General features: G+C 47.0%; 1 protein-coding gene across 1 annotated transcript in view; it reads left to right on the plus strand.

Moving 5' to 3' along the window:
• smg6 (SMG6 nonsense mediated mRNA decay factor) overlaps positions 1-13,184 on the plus strand; it is a 323,207-nt gene that overhangs the window by 240,183 nt on the left and 69,840 nt on the right. The window contains exon 15 of the mRNA XM_068008576.1: positions 2,926-3,075. Within this exon, the coding sequence (XP_067864677.1) occupies positions 2,926-3,075 (150 nt within the window). The remainder of the gene's footprint in view (positions 1-2,925; positions 3,076-13,184) is intronic.

The following is a 13,184-nucleotide window of genomic DNA, read 5'->3' on the forward strand; positions in this document are numbered from 1 at the left end:
GGTTTTTCACTTTAATCCTTGCCTCATTTTTCCAGCTCGTTTTACCCCCGTGGAGGTTTACCTGCATGTAGTGTTCTTGAGTTCAGTGGAATATTGTGGCCTCTGACACTAAGCTGCTGTCTGTGTGGCTGGCAGAAGACACACTAACACTAACCAGTTCTCTTCTCCCTCTACTCAAAACAAACCGTCTCGTGTTCCAAGGTAATGAGCCAGATGCCAGTGTTAGCAGGGGACATATGTGGCTGGCGGAGTCGGCACTGTACTGCATCGTGACTCCAAAGCTGTCAATGCTGCACATGTCCCTTAGTGAATATTGTACAGGCCCAATTGATGTGAAACTTGCAGAGTAAACTCAGTGCTCTGAGCCTGCTGGTACCTCTCCAGCCAAGGGTTTATATCGTCTGAATCCAATATCAACAGAGTATAAATGTGGCCTCGGGCAGACACCAGCAAGTCTGCCGTTCAGTTATTTAAGTTCAAACTCCTTTCCATACCACAATGTCTTAATAGTGGAATACTGCAGTAAACCCCCAAACCTAAATCACTAATGACAAATGCTTTAAATTCTGCCTAGTAATGAATCCCTGATTAAAATTATAGTGGTCAGAGCTTTAAATGTCCCGATTATCTAACTTCTGTTTTATTGCTAATTTAAATTGCTTCTCTCCCCCTACCCAGCTCTTCATGAACTGCTGATTTGATGAGTTCTTGTATTGTGTCTCAGCCTGCTCCTTGCGTTATCTGGACAGCACACGATGCACTGCTGTGGAGCAGTTCAGACTGGGCAGTGCAGATTAATGTGTAGATTCTGGTTTTTGATCCTTAACATTGGGTTTTAATGTGGGATTCCTTAGCGGTGAGCATTTTATGCTATTTATTTTTTAAGTGTTACCTCCTCCTGATTATTGCTGAAGTCACAGAAATGTTAGCAGTTATGGTGAACCATGTGGTGTGGTACTGAACAGGTCCCAGCTTCGAATCCTGGTCTGTGCTGAGTTAGCTGATCTCAGAAGGAGCAGCAGTGGGGACACTATAATTCGGCCTCAGTGCTCCTGAGAGGAATATCAGCCCAAATTCCCACTCCCGATTGCTATCATTTACCCTCGCTGGAGAGTGTTTGAGGGCTGGGTAAGGACTTGGCTGTGATGGTGACTCTGCCCCATGACCAAACAGATTGCCAACATTCACTTTACACCTGAAGAAAAGCTATTTGGGCTGAGAAAGACATGCATCTGTGGAATCGTATGCCGGCATGAATCACCATCTACAAAAGAGGAGATACCTGGGGGGAGAAACGAGTGTGCAGACTCTTGGGTCTGCTTTGTATTTTATACAAAAACCTGCAAAATTATTTTTTTTCTACTGGCGGTTAGTGCCCTTTCTGTTTACAGCATTGGCCGAACACATGATCAGCACCTAGCAGTATAATTAATATTGCATGAGTTGTTCCTCTCAAACTAACATGCTGTGCCACAGAGTAAGACCCAAGTTAGTGCCCAGAGACACTACCTGCACAGTGAGTTCCCATGAGTGAATCATTCTTAGCTGTGGAATGGTGTGAAGCATAAGGTGGCAGAAAATATAAAAGCAGGTCTTAAAAAAAAAAGTTTTTCTGCTTACGAAGTGAAGGGTGTGACGACCAAGTCCTGTTTTTTCACACACTGTTGCACAGAGCCAGGTGAGATACTTGGAAGCAGTTCCTCAAGCCTGTGGTGCCAACCAGTGGTGGGGTGACAGTGGAGCAGATGTGACCTCCTTCTCTTACATCAGGTTACATCGAAACTACAGCACAGAAACAGGCCGTTCGGCCCAACTGGTCTATCCTGGTGTGTAAGCTCCACACGAGCCTCCTCCCTCCCTACTTCATCTGACCCTATCAGCATATCCTTCTGTTTCTTCCTCCCTCATGTGTTTATCTAGCTTCCCCTTGAATGCATCTGTTATTTGCCACAACTACTCCTGGTGGTAGCGAGTTCCACATTCTCACCACTCTTCGGGTAAAGAAGTTTCTGCAGAATTCCCTATTGGATTTATTAGAGACTATTTTATATTGATGACCTCTAGTTCTGGTCTCCCCCACAAGTGGAAACATCTTCTTTACGTCCACCCTATCAAACCCTTTCATAATCTTAAAGGTCTCTATCAGGTCACCCCTCAGCCTTCTCTTTTCTTGAGAGAAGAGCCTCAGCCTTTCCTGATCAGGATATCCCCTCAGTTCTGGTATCATCCTTGTGAATCTTTTTTGAGCCCTCTCCAATGCCTCTATATCCTTTCTGTAATATGGAAACTAGAACTGTGCACAATACTCCAACCGTGGTCTAACCAAGGTTCTGTGCGAGTTTAACACCACTTCTTTGCTTTTCAATTCTATCCCTATGATTGAAAGTGAATCCTAGTGGTTGATTTGCCCTTTTTATGGCCATATTAACCTGCGTTGCTATTTTGTGATTCGTGTATCTGTACCCCCAAATCCCTTGCGAGGGCATCAAACCAGGTATCGCCCAATTGTGCAGCTTTGCCTCGCTGGCCAGAGGTGCACTATGATAGGGCAGGGCTGTCTTCTGAAGTTTGTGTAACAGCATCATACAGAACTTATGGAAGTTATCCAAAGGGCAAGGCATGTTCAAAAATCAGTCAGTATTAGAAATTGAATTTAGAAATGTGCTGGATTTGGAGTTCACTAGAGCTACCAGACTGCCTTGGTAATCCATGTTTATCTAGATTTCTGGCAGCTTCTATTCTTATCAAGGCATTATTAATCAGCGAGGCATGAATGTGACATGGCTTGGGTCTGTGTTCCTGAGCTTTTGTTTAATGTATGGGGTTGAATATTGAAGATGGCAGCGCCTTGCTGTATCGCGTTAGTAGCAGTCTCATTTTTCACTGTTCCTCACTTCAGTTCTGTTGCCAACCATTTTTGCACAGGAAGAAGATGTCATCATTGAAGAATACGAAGGACAAGACTCCGAGCCTGAAGGCAGCGGAGGGGAAGATGATATAAAGGAGCTGAGGGCAAAAAAGCAAGCACTAACTAAAAAATTTGCCGAGCAACAGCGCAGACAGGAAAAGATCCAGGTACCCAAGGCTCTTCACTGGAAAAAAACTTTCCATCTTTTTTTTTCCTTTCATTTCTGTCAGCCTTGACTAGGAGCCAGAAGCATCTGTCTAGCCATATGCTTCAAACTCTTGTGCTATGCAGGGCTGGTTATAAAATAGGCAAACCAAAGACCCTTTTGGGAAAATGCACATGTGTGCCCTCAAGGCTTTGGCTTTGGTCCTGAACAGACTCGAGTTATTTTTCCAAACCCAGCTTAACCTTTTAAAAGTAAGATAAATGTTTTAAAATGTTAATATCAACAGCGTCGGATGCTTTCTGCTCGATTTATCCATTCAGAAAAAACATGTTTTCAGACGGCTTCTCCCAAAGACTCATTTATTAAAGTTAGTTTTATGTTTTTTCACTTCTAACTCCCTGCTCAGGACCCAGCGTCTCGTATTAAAATCATTAAAATCAATCACTGACTTTGTTAACCTGTGCACCAGCTAGAACTGATTTCTTATTTTTGAAAGGATTAGTTCCAGCTTTAGTGCCATTAACTCTTTAAGTGCTGAAATTTCACTCCATCATATTACAACCTAGCTCAATGCTATGTTTCCTTCATGTAATTCATTACGTACAGATTTTAACCACAAGGCCATATATGGCCCCTGGAGGTTCCAGGTAAGAGTGCTGGGGGCAGGGTGGGGAGCATTCCTTGGAACATCATTGTGTTTTGTTCTTGTGTATCAACAGAGAACCACTCAGTTTCAGAATATCCGGACATTCATTCTTTCTAGTCCTGATAATGTAAAACTCAATAGGACAATTTGTAACCGTTACTAGTTTATCAAGAATGTGGCTTTAATATGGAAGTGTGGTTATTGACTATGGAAACCACAGACTAAGTGTAACTAGAAGAGTAGCTACTTCACATTTTGGAATTAAGTTGTAGAATAGACTATTGCCAGCACAGTGAATGTGAACTCTGTTGAAACAATCAAAAAGGAAATAGACAGATTCCTAATTTAACAGGGAGTAGAGGGATACGTGTAGGAGTAAGAGGGAGATGACAGCCTGAGCAGGGCCAGTATTATACCCAACAGCAGCATGGTGAGATGGGCTGGTGAGTCTTGTCTTGTTCCCACCTCAAGGGGAGCCCAGGCTCAGCATTTGGTGCTCGTGCCCAGCTGGGACTGGGTTCCAGGCCCAGGGCTTTCCACTCAGTGCGTTTGGAGTTTAGTCTCGGGCTCTCCATCCCTTGGACTCCATTGTCTTGCTTGGCCGCTTGACACTCACTCACTTGTCTACATTGAAGCTTCAGCCTTTGTCTATAGGTCGATCATATCAGACCAGCAATCACTTTCGTGACCCTTCTCTGAACTTTTGCTTGTGACCTAATTATTTTGCTTGTTACAGTAATTAAAACAAGATGTAACTCCCAGCGCTTTATAGAGTTGTCGGGGTTACTTTGTTGGATTCACACACTGTGGATATGCTTGTAGAGTTAGACATTCAGATTGTGCAGGAAACAACGATTCAGTTTAGGCTTCCCCGATAGCTCATCAAATTTAGCCAGGGAGTAGTTGAGCTGCACAAATCGTATGAGAGTCCCAGGTTCCATCACTGGTCGGTGCAAAATTAGCTGATCTGAGCCAGGCCATTACAATTGACTTCAGTGGCCCTTAGTTAGGGAGAGGAAAATCTGCCGGTATTCCCACCTCCTGGTCATTATCTGAAAACTCCTGCTGGAAGTGTGCACATGTTGGGTTTTGGGTGAGTATAGGTTCATGCTCAACTGTGAAACACTCTGCAGTTGAATAACTTGTTGACACAGTCTAGGCTGAAACGACAAAAGATTCCAATGTGACACTCACAGTGACTGTCCTGAGATTTCCCCAGTGCTGTGATAGCTAGCCTGTCACAAATGACATCCGATGTGACTGTGGTAAACTATCCCTCCTCATCCTTCTCAACCTGTCTGCAGCCTTTGACACAGTTGACCACACCATCCCCTTCAACGCCTCTTCTCCGTTGTCCTCGGTGGGACTGCGCTTGCCTGGTTCCATTCTTATCTATCCAGTTGTAGCCAGAGAATCACCTACAACGGCTTCCCTTCCTGTTTCCACACAGTTATCTCTGGAGTCCCCCAAGGATCGATCCTTGGTCCCCTCCTATTTCTCATCTACAAGCTGCCCCTCGGTGACATCATCTGAAAACCCAGTGTCAGGTTCCACATGTACGCTGACGACACCCAGCTCTACCTCATCACCACCGCCCTCGACCCCTCCACTGTCTCTGATTTGTTACGCTGCTTGCCCGACATCCAGTACTGGATGAGCAAAAATTTCCTCCAACTAAATATTGGGAAAACTGAAGCCATTGTCTTCAGTTCCCACTGCAAACTCCGTTCCCTCACCACCGACTCCATCTCTCTCCCTGGCCACTGTCTGAGGCTGAATCAGACTGTTCGCAACCTTCGCGTCCTCTTTGACCCTGAGATGACATCTTTCACCCTCCATAGACTTGAGCTCATCCAAAACTCTGCTGCCCGTATCCTAACTTGCACCAAGTCCCGTTCACCCATCACCCCTGTGCTCACTGACCTACATTGGCTCACAGTCCAGGAATGTCTCGATTTTAAAATTCTCATCCATGTTTTCAAATCCCTCCGTGGCCTCGCCCCTCCCTATCTCTGTAACCTCCTCCAGCCCTACAACCCTCCGAGATCTCTGCGCTCCACCAATTCTTGCCGCTTGTGCATCCCCGATTTTAATCACTCCACCATTGGCAGCCATGCCTTCAGCTGCCTGGGCCCTAAGCTCTGGAATTCCCTCCCTAAACCTTTCCACCTCTCCTCCTTTAAGACGCTCCTTAAAACCTATCTCTTTGACCAAGCTTTTGATCTCCTGTCCGAATATTTCCTTATATGGCTCGGTGTCAAATTTGGTTTGATAATCACTCCTGTGAAGCGCCTTGGGACATTTTACTATGTAAAAGGCGCTATATAAATGCAAGTTGTTGTTGTTGTTGATGATAATCTCGCCACTGTAAGAGTATAAAACCCCCAGCGAGAAAAGCCCATTCGGCCCATGAAGCCCAGTCAATCCAGAGTCCATGTATGATTATTCTGTCATGGAGAGCCCCTCTCCTCCTCCACCTCTTTTAAGATCACTGTTTGCTATTTACCACAAAATTATAAACACATACTTTATACACAAATTTACTGTTTTGCTATAAATAGTGTGTAACAGAAATCTTTCTTGTTCCTTCCCTGAGCTCCCCTAAAATAAATCAAGTCCAAAGCTCTCCACCACTGGGGGTTTCCTCGCCTCATGTCTGGGTCTGTTGGACGCTAATTGATGGAGATTCATCGCCAGGATTAGTCAACACCTCCTTTATCGTTGTATCATGCGACTACCTGGATGGGAGAAGGACCTTGGCCTTTTTTCATCTAGCAATTCCTATGTTCTTACGCTGGTAATACCACTTTAACCTTCAATTTCCTTTCTCAACAGTTATCAATTTAGTTCTCTTTTAAAGGTGTCAATTGATTGCCAATCAGCTCCCTTCTCTTTTCATAACCGAACACTTGGAGGGCATTAACGGGATTGGACAAAGTCAGCATGGATTTATGAAAGGGAAATCATGCTTAACAAATCTACTGGAGTTTCTTGAGGATGTAACTATAGAATAGATAGGGGAGAACCAGTGGATGTGGTGTATTTGGATTTTCAGAAGGCTTTTGATAAGGTCCCACACGAGGTTAGTGTGCAAAATTAAAGCACATGGGATTGGGGGGAATATACTGGCATGGATTGAGAATTGATTGACAGACAAGAAACAGAGAGTAGGAATAAACAGGTCTTTTTCCGGGTGGCAGGCAGTAACTAGTGGGGTACCGCAGGGATCAGTGCTTGGGCCCCAGCTATTCACAATATATATCAATGATTTGAACGAGGGAACTAAATGTAACATTTCCAAGTTTGCAGACGACACAAAGCTGGGGTGGAATATGAGCTGTGAGGAGGATGCAAAGAGGCTCCAATGTGATTTAGACAAGTTGGGTGAGTGGGCAAGAACATGGCAGATGCAGTATAATGTGGATAAATGTGAGGTTATCCACTTTGGTTATAAAAACAGAAAGGCAGATTATTATCTGAATGGTGATAAATTGGGAAAAGGGGAGGTGCAACGAGACCTGGGTGTCCTTGTACACCAGTCGCTGAAAGCGAGCATTCAGGTGCAGCAAGCAGTTAGGAAGGTGAATGGTATGTTGGCCTTCATTGCAAGAGGATTTGAGTACAGCAACAGGGGATGTCTTACTGCAGCTTTACAGGGCCTTGGTGAGACCACATCTGGAGTATTGTGCACAGTTTTGGTCGTCTTATCTGAGGAAGGATGTCCTTGCCATAGAGGGAGTGCAACGAAGGTTTACCAGACTGATTCCTGTGATGGCAGGATTGACGTATGAGGAGAGATTGGGTCGACTAGGCCTATATTCACTGGAGTTTAGAAGAATGAGAGGTGATCTCATCGAAACATATAAAATACTAACAGGACTAGACAGACTAGATACAGGGAGGATGTTCCTGATGGTTGGGGAGTCCAGAACCAGGGGTCACAGTCTCAGGATACGGGGTGTGCCATTTAGAACCGAGATGAGGAGAAATTTCTTCACTCAGAGGGTGGTGAACCTGTGGAATTCTCTACCACAGAAGGCAGTGGAGGCCAAGTCATTAGATGTATTCAAGAAGGAGATAGATATATTTCTTAATGCTAAAGGGATCAAGGGAAATGGGGAAAAAGCAGGATCAGGGTACTGAGTTAGACGATCAGCCATGATCATTTTGAATGGCGGAGCAGGCCCGAAGGGCCGAATGGCCTACTCTTGCTCCTATTTTCTATGTTTCTATGAGTCTGCTCCACATGCGCACTATCCTCTGGAAGGGCTTCTAGTTTCTAACCTTGCTCAAGGCTTGTGAATTTTGTCCTTGTTTCTTCCAGTCTTATGCTCAAAGCTTGCTTACATCAGCCTTGTCCATACCTTTCATTATTTTGAAGATCTGCATCATGTCGCCCCTCGGGCTTTTCTCCAGCAAAAATAAGTTTAATCGCTTGAGCTTTTCCTCGTAATTTAGTCCCACAAAGCCTGGAAATATCCGAGTCACTTTTCCCTGATCCCTATCTAATGCCTCTCTTTCGTGCAAATCTGCACACTGCATTCTAGAACTTGCCTCACCATTGACCTGTACAGTGTCAGTACCCCAGTACCCAATGTAATTTATTGCTAACTGTCTCACACTCACCTGATCACTCCCAAATGCTTTCCCTTCCCAGCCACTGGCAATGGAGCTCCTTTTTTTTAATTTAGAAGTACTTTGGATGGTTAACCCTTCCCTGATTATTTTTAAATTGGTTTGCCCTTCAAGGGGAGGCACTTGTACTCCTGGGGGGTTGGGGATTAACCCTGTCCCGTGAATGCCCAACAACCCATCTTAAAATAAGACCATTTCATGTTACATACGTTTACTAAGAGTTAGCTAGTAGGTGATTAAAGGGTATCCGTTTTTGGAACCAGGCTGACTAGCTGCATGTCTTCTCTGGTCATTCACTTCTTATGTTCCTATGTATTCCTGCTTTTTCTGATATGCATACCCTACACTTATCTATTAAAATGGGGGTCCAGAATGAGGGGTCACAGTCTCAGGATATGGAGTAGGACATTTAGGACTGAGATAAGGAGAAATTTCTTCACTCAGAGGGGGTGGTGAACCTGTGGAATTCTCTACCACAGAAGACTGTAGAGGCCACATCACTGAATATATTTAAGAAGGAGCTAGATAGATTTCTAGACACAAAAGGCATCAACAGGTATGGGGAGAGAGCGGGAATATGGTATTGAGATGGAGGATCAGCCATGATCATATTGAATGGTGGAGCAGGCTCGAAGGGCCGAATGGCCTACTCCTCCTATTTTCTATGTTTCTAAAATCCATCTGCCAAATCTCTACCTATCTGCATATTTGGTATAAATCCCTCATTAATCATAGAAGGCCATTTGGCCCATCGGGTCCGCGCCGGCTCAATGCAAGAGCAATCCAGCTAGTCCCACTTCCCCGCCCTATCCCTGTAGCCCTGCAAATTTTTTCTTTTCAGGTACTTATCCAGTTCCCTTTTGAATCTGCCTCCACTACCCCACTCAGGCAGTGCATTCCAGATCCTAATCACTCGCTGTGTGAAAAAGTTTTTCATCATGTCACCTTTGGTTCTATTGCTATACATTCCTTTCTACACATTACTTGCCCACAGAACCCAGCAAATGTAATGGCCGCTACAGACACTCTGTTTCGTATCATTCACAAATAATTTGAACAGCAAGAGTCCCAGAACAGATCCTGTGGAAATCCACTGGCTACTTTTGTGACCATCTATCTCTAACGCTGCCCCTTTCCCCTCGATCTCCCCTCTCTCACTGTTCGAGGCCTGCTGCTTCCTAACAGTGAGAACATCTTAACTTCATCCACAGATGAAGTTCCCTGCTCCGGAGCAGATTGGCCAACCCCCACCCTGCTGCTCCGTCCTTCATCCGGATTCTGTTTTCATTGGTGGGAATCCTCTGTTCCAGGACCATTCTGGGCTCCCTGTCTGCCAGCAACCTTCTCCGGCGTTCCTCGCCGGCCCCGGCCTTCTCCGGCGTTCCTCGCCGGCCCCGGCCTTCTCCGGCGTTCCTCGCAGGCCCCGGCCTTCTCCGGCGTTCCTCGCCGGCCCCGGCCTTCTCCGGCGTTCCGCGCAGGCCCCGGCCTTCTCCGGCGTTCCTCGCAGGCCCCGGCCTTCTCCGGCGTTCCTCGCCGGCCCCGGCCTTCTCCGGCGTTCCTCGCCGGCCCCGGCCTTCTCCGGCGTTCCTCGCCGGCCCCGGCCTTCTCCGGCGTTCCTCGCCGGCCCCGGCCTTCTCCGGCGTTCCTCGCCGGCCCCGGCCTTCTCCGGCGTTCCTCGCCGGCCCCGGCCTTCTCCGGCGTTCCGCGCCGGCCCCGGCCTTCTCCGGCGTTCCTCGCCGGCCCCGGCCTTCTCCGGCGTTCCTCGCCGGCCCCGGCCTTCTCCGGCGTTCCTCGCCGGCCCCGGCCTTCTCCGGCGTTCCTCGCCGGCCCCGGCCTTCTCCGGCGTTCCGCGCCGGCCCCGGCCTTCTCCGGCGTTCCGCGCCGGCCCCGGCCTTCTCCGGCGTTCCGCGCCGGCCCCGGCCTTCTCCGGCGTTCCGCGCCGGCCCCGGCCTTCTCCGGCGTTCCGCGCCGGCCCCGGCCTTCTCCGGCGTTCCGCGCCGGCCCCGGCCTTCTCCGGCGTTCCTCGCCGGCCCCGGAGATGTATGTGTTATTTTGAGCTCTAGGGTCGGAACTGAATTAGAGTAATTGATGCTAACTGTCCTGAGTTTACTTATTGACCGAGTATCCTATCAAATTATAAATACAGGTTCTCTGTAGATGGCCACTGCAGACACCTAGTTGAGTGTATTATGTGAACACTCCCTGTACATGCAGCATGGATTTGGCACTTCTGAGTTTGTCACTCCTAAGAGAGAGTCAAAAAGCTTTCAGTGTAAATAAGTAGTGAATGTTGATTATAATCAAGGTAACGAGAGTTGTTACATTAAGTATCGGGGAACGTTTATAAGGTTGATATCCAAGAGAACCTAGTTAAGGCACAAGGCATTAGTTCCAATATATTAATATTGCCTCCAAACCTGGGACATTTAGAGGTGGTCCTGCTCTGTCTCTGTAATGTCCATTTTTGGTTTGTTTTCTGAGGCTGGAAAGGTAGGGGTGGAGTCCAGAACCCTTGGATCAGGCAATCACCGTGGTGATTACCTTGCTCGTTCCAGCGCCCAAGGGGAAGCTTCCTCGGGTACCTCAATCAGTCCCAATGATCACTATAACAACACATGGACAAAGGAATTGATAGTGTGGGAGATCCTGAAGGGATATCGGACACCTCTCAACTGCAAGAGGAAGATTAATGATTTAACAAAAATTGGGGTTAACCCTAAATAACCTGAAACATTTGTAGTTAGGCTAGGAAATACTACTTTTTATTTTAACTGAGATGAACAAAAATTCTAAAGTATGCTCCCCAACAGGATTGCGCTACAGGTTTATAGAAATATGAAGATTGATGTGAAAACTCCCTTGATATTCCTGACTCTCTGCCTCTTAGTTGTGTAACCAAAGGTTTTCCTGTATCCACCCACATGCACACATTGGCTACCATCCAGACCCAAGCTCCTTCTATCAGCCTTCCCCCAGCCCGGCTTTATCCTCCCTTCCTCTCCCACCTCCTTCTTCCTCAAACTCCCTTCATCCCCTTTGTGGCTCCTTTTTCCTTTTAACAATATTTCCCCCTTCCCCCTCCCCCCACTCTATCTTATCCTACCGGCTAGGTAAACTTTCCTCTTGCTAACGCCACTGCAGGCTTCAACTGCTTGTTAATGAGCCCATCTTCCCTCTGCTTCACCCTTGGTGTTCTCCATGTAGGCAGCTGGCACAGGCTGTCGCAGAACAGCAGCCACTACTGCCTGTTCACTGCTCCTGATGGCCATCCTGCCCATCTCTCTCACTTCCTTCCCGCCCCCTTCCTGCCAGCTGCCACTGCCTCCCTCCCAAGTCCCATCAGTGGGTCATCAACTGTCAGCCACCGGAGCATCCACTCCCTCGTAAACAAAGCCCTCACTATCCACATCATTGTAGAGAAGTCATTTGACACACTGATGCTAACAGAAACCTGGCTTATGGTCGGTAACTCCTTCCATTTCATCATAGCCTCCTCACCAGGCTGCATGTTTTGCCGTGTGTCCCATCCAAAGACATTGGCATGGCTTTTATCACCAAGTCTCACCTGAGGTTCTACATCTATTCCTGGGCTACATTTTCCTCACCCTTTTCCACCGCTACCACCCTTACAAGGCCTGTGCCAGCGTCCTTGTTGAGATCTGCTCCTTTAGAAACGTAGAAAATAGGAGCAGGAGTAGGTCATCCGGCCCTTCGAGCCTGCTCCGCCATTCAATATGATCATGGCTGATCCTCTATCTCAATACCATATTCCCCCTCTCTCCCCATACCCCTTGATGCCTTCTGTGTCTAGAAATCTGTCTATCTCCTCAAATATATTCAGTGACTTGGCCTCCACAGCCTTCTGTGGTAGAGAATTCCACAGGTTCACCACCCCCTCTGAGTGAAGAAATTTCTCCTTATCTCGGTCCTATATGTCCTACCCCGTATCCTGAGACTGTGACCCCTCGTTCTAGACCCCCCAGCCAGGGGAAACATCCTCCCTGCATCCGGTCTGTCTAGCCCTGTCAGAATTTTATACGTTTCAATGAGATCCCCTCTCATTCTTCTAAACTCTAGTGAATTCAGGCCTAGTCGACCCAATCTCTCCTCATACGACAGTCCTGCCATCCCAGGAATCAGTCTGGTGAACCTTCGCAGCACTCCCTCTATGGCAAGTGTATCCTTTCTTAGGTAAGGAGACCAAAACTGCACACAATACTCCAGGTGTGGTCTCACCAAGGCCATGTATAACTGCAGTAAGACATCCCTGCTCCTGTACTCAAATTCTCTTGCAATGAAGGCCAACATACCATTTGCCTTCCTAACTGCTTGCTGTACCTGCATGTTTGCTCTCAGTGACTGGTGTACAAGGACACCCAGGTCCCTTTGTACATCAACATTCCCCGATCTATCACCATTTAAATAATACTCTGCCTTTCTGCTTTTCCTTCTGAAGTGGATAACTTCACATTTATCCACGTTATACTGCATCTGCCATGTATTTGCCCACTCACTCAACTTGTCTAAATCGCCATGAAGCCTCTTTGCATCCTCCTCACAACTCACAATCCCACCTAGTTTTGTGTCGTCAGCAAACTTGGAAATATTACATTTGGTTCCCTCATCCAAATCATTGATATATATTGTGAATAGCTGGGGCCCAAGCACTGATCCCTGCGGTACCCCACTAGTTACCGCCTGCCACCCCGAAAAAGACCCAGTTTTTCCAACTCTCTCTTTTCTGTCTGTTAACCAATTTTCAATCCGTGCCAGTATATTGCCACCAATCCCATGTGCTTTAATTTTGCACACTAACCTCTTAAGTGGGA

Source organism: Heptranchias perlo, chromosome 28, assembly GCF_035084215.1.
Source record: "Heptranchias perlo isolate sHepPer1 chromosome 28, sHepPer1.hap1, whole genome shotgun sequence".
Taxonomy (NCBI): Eukaryota; Metazoa; Chordata; class Chondrichthyes; order Hexanchiformes; family Hexanchidae; genus Heptranchias; species Heptranchias perlo.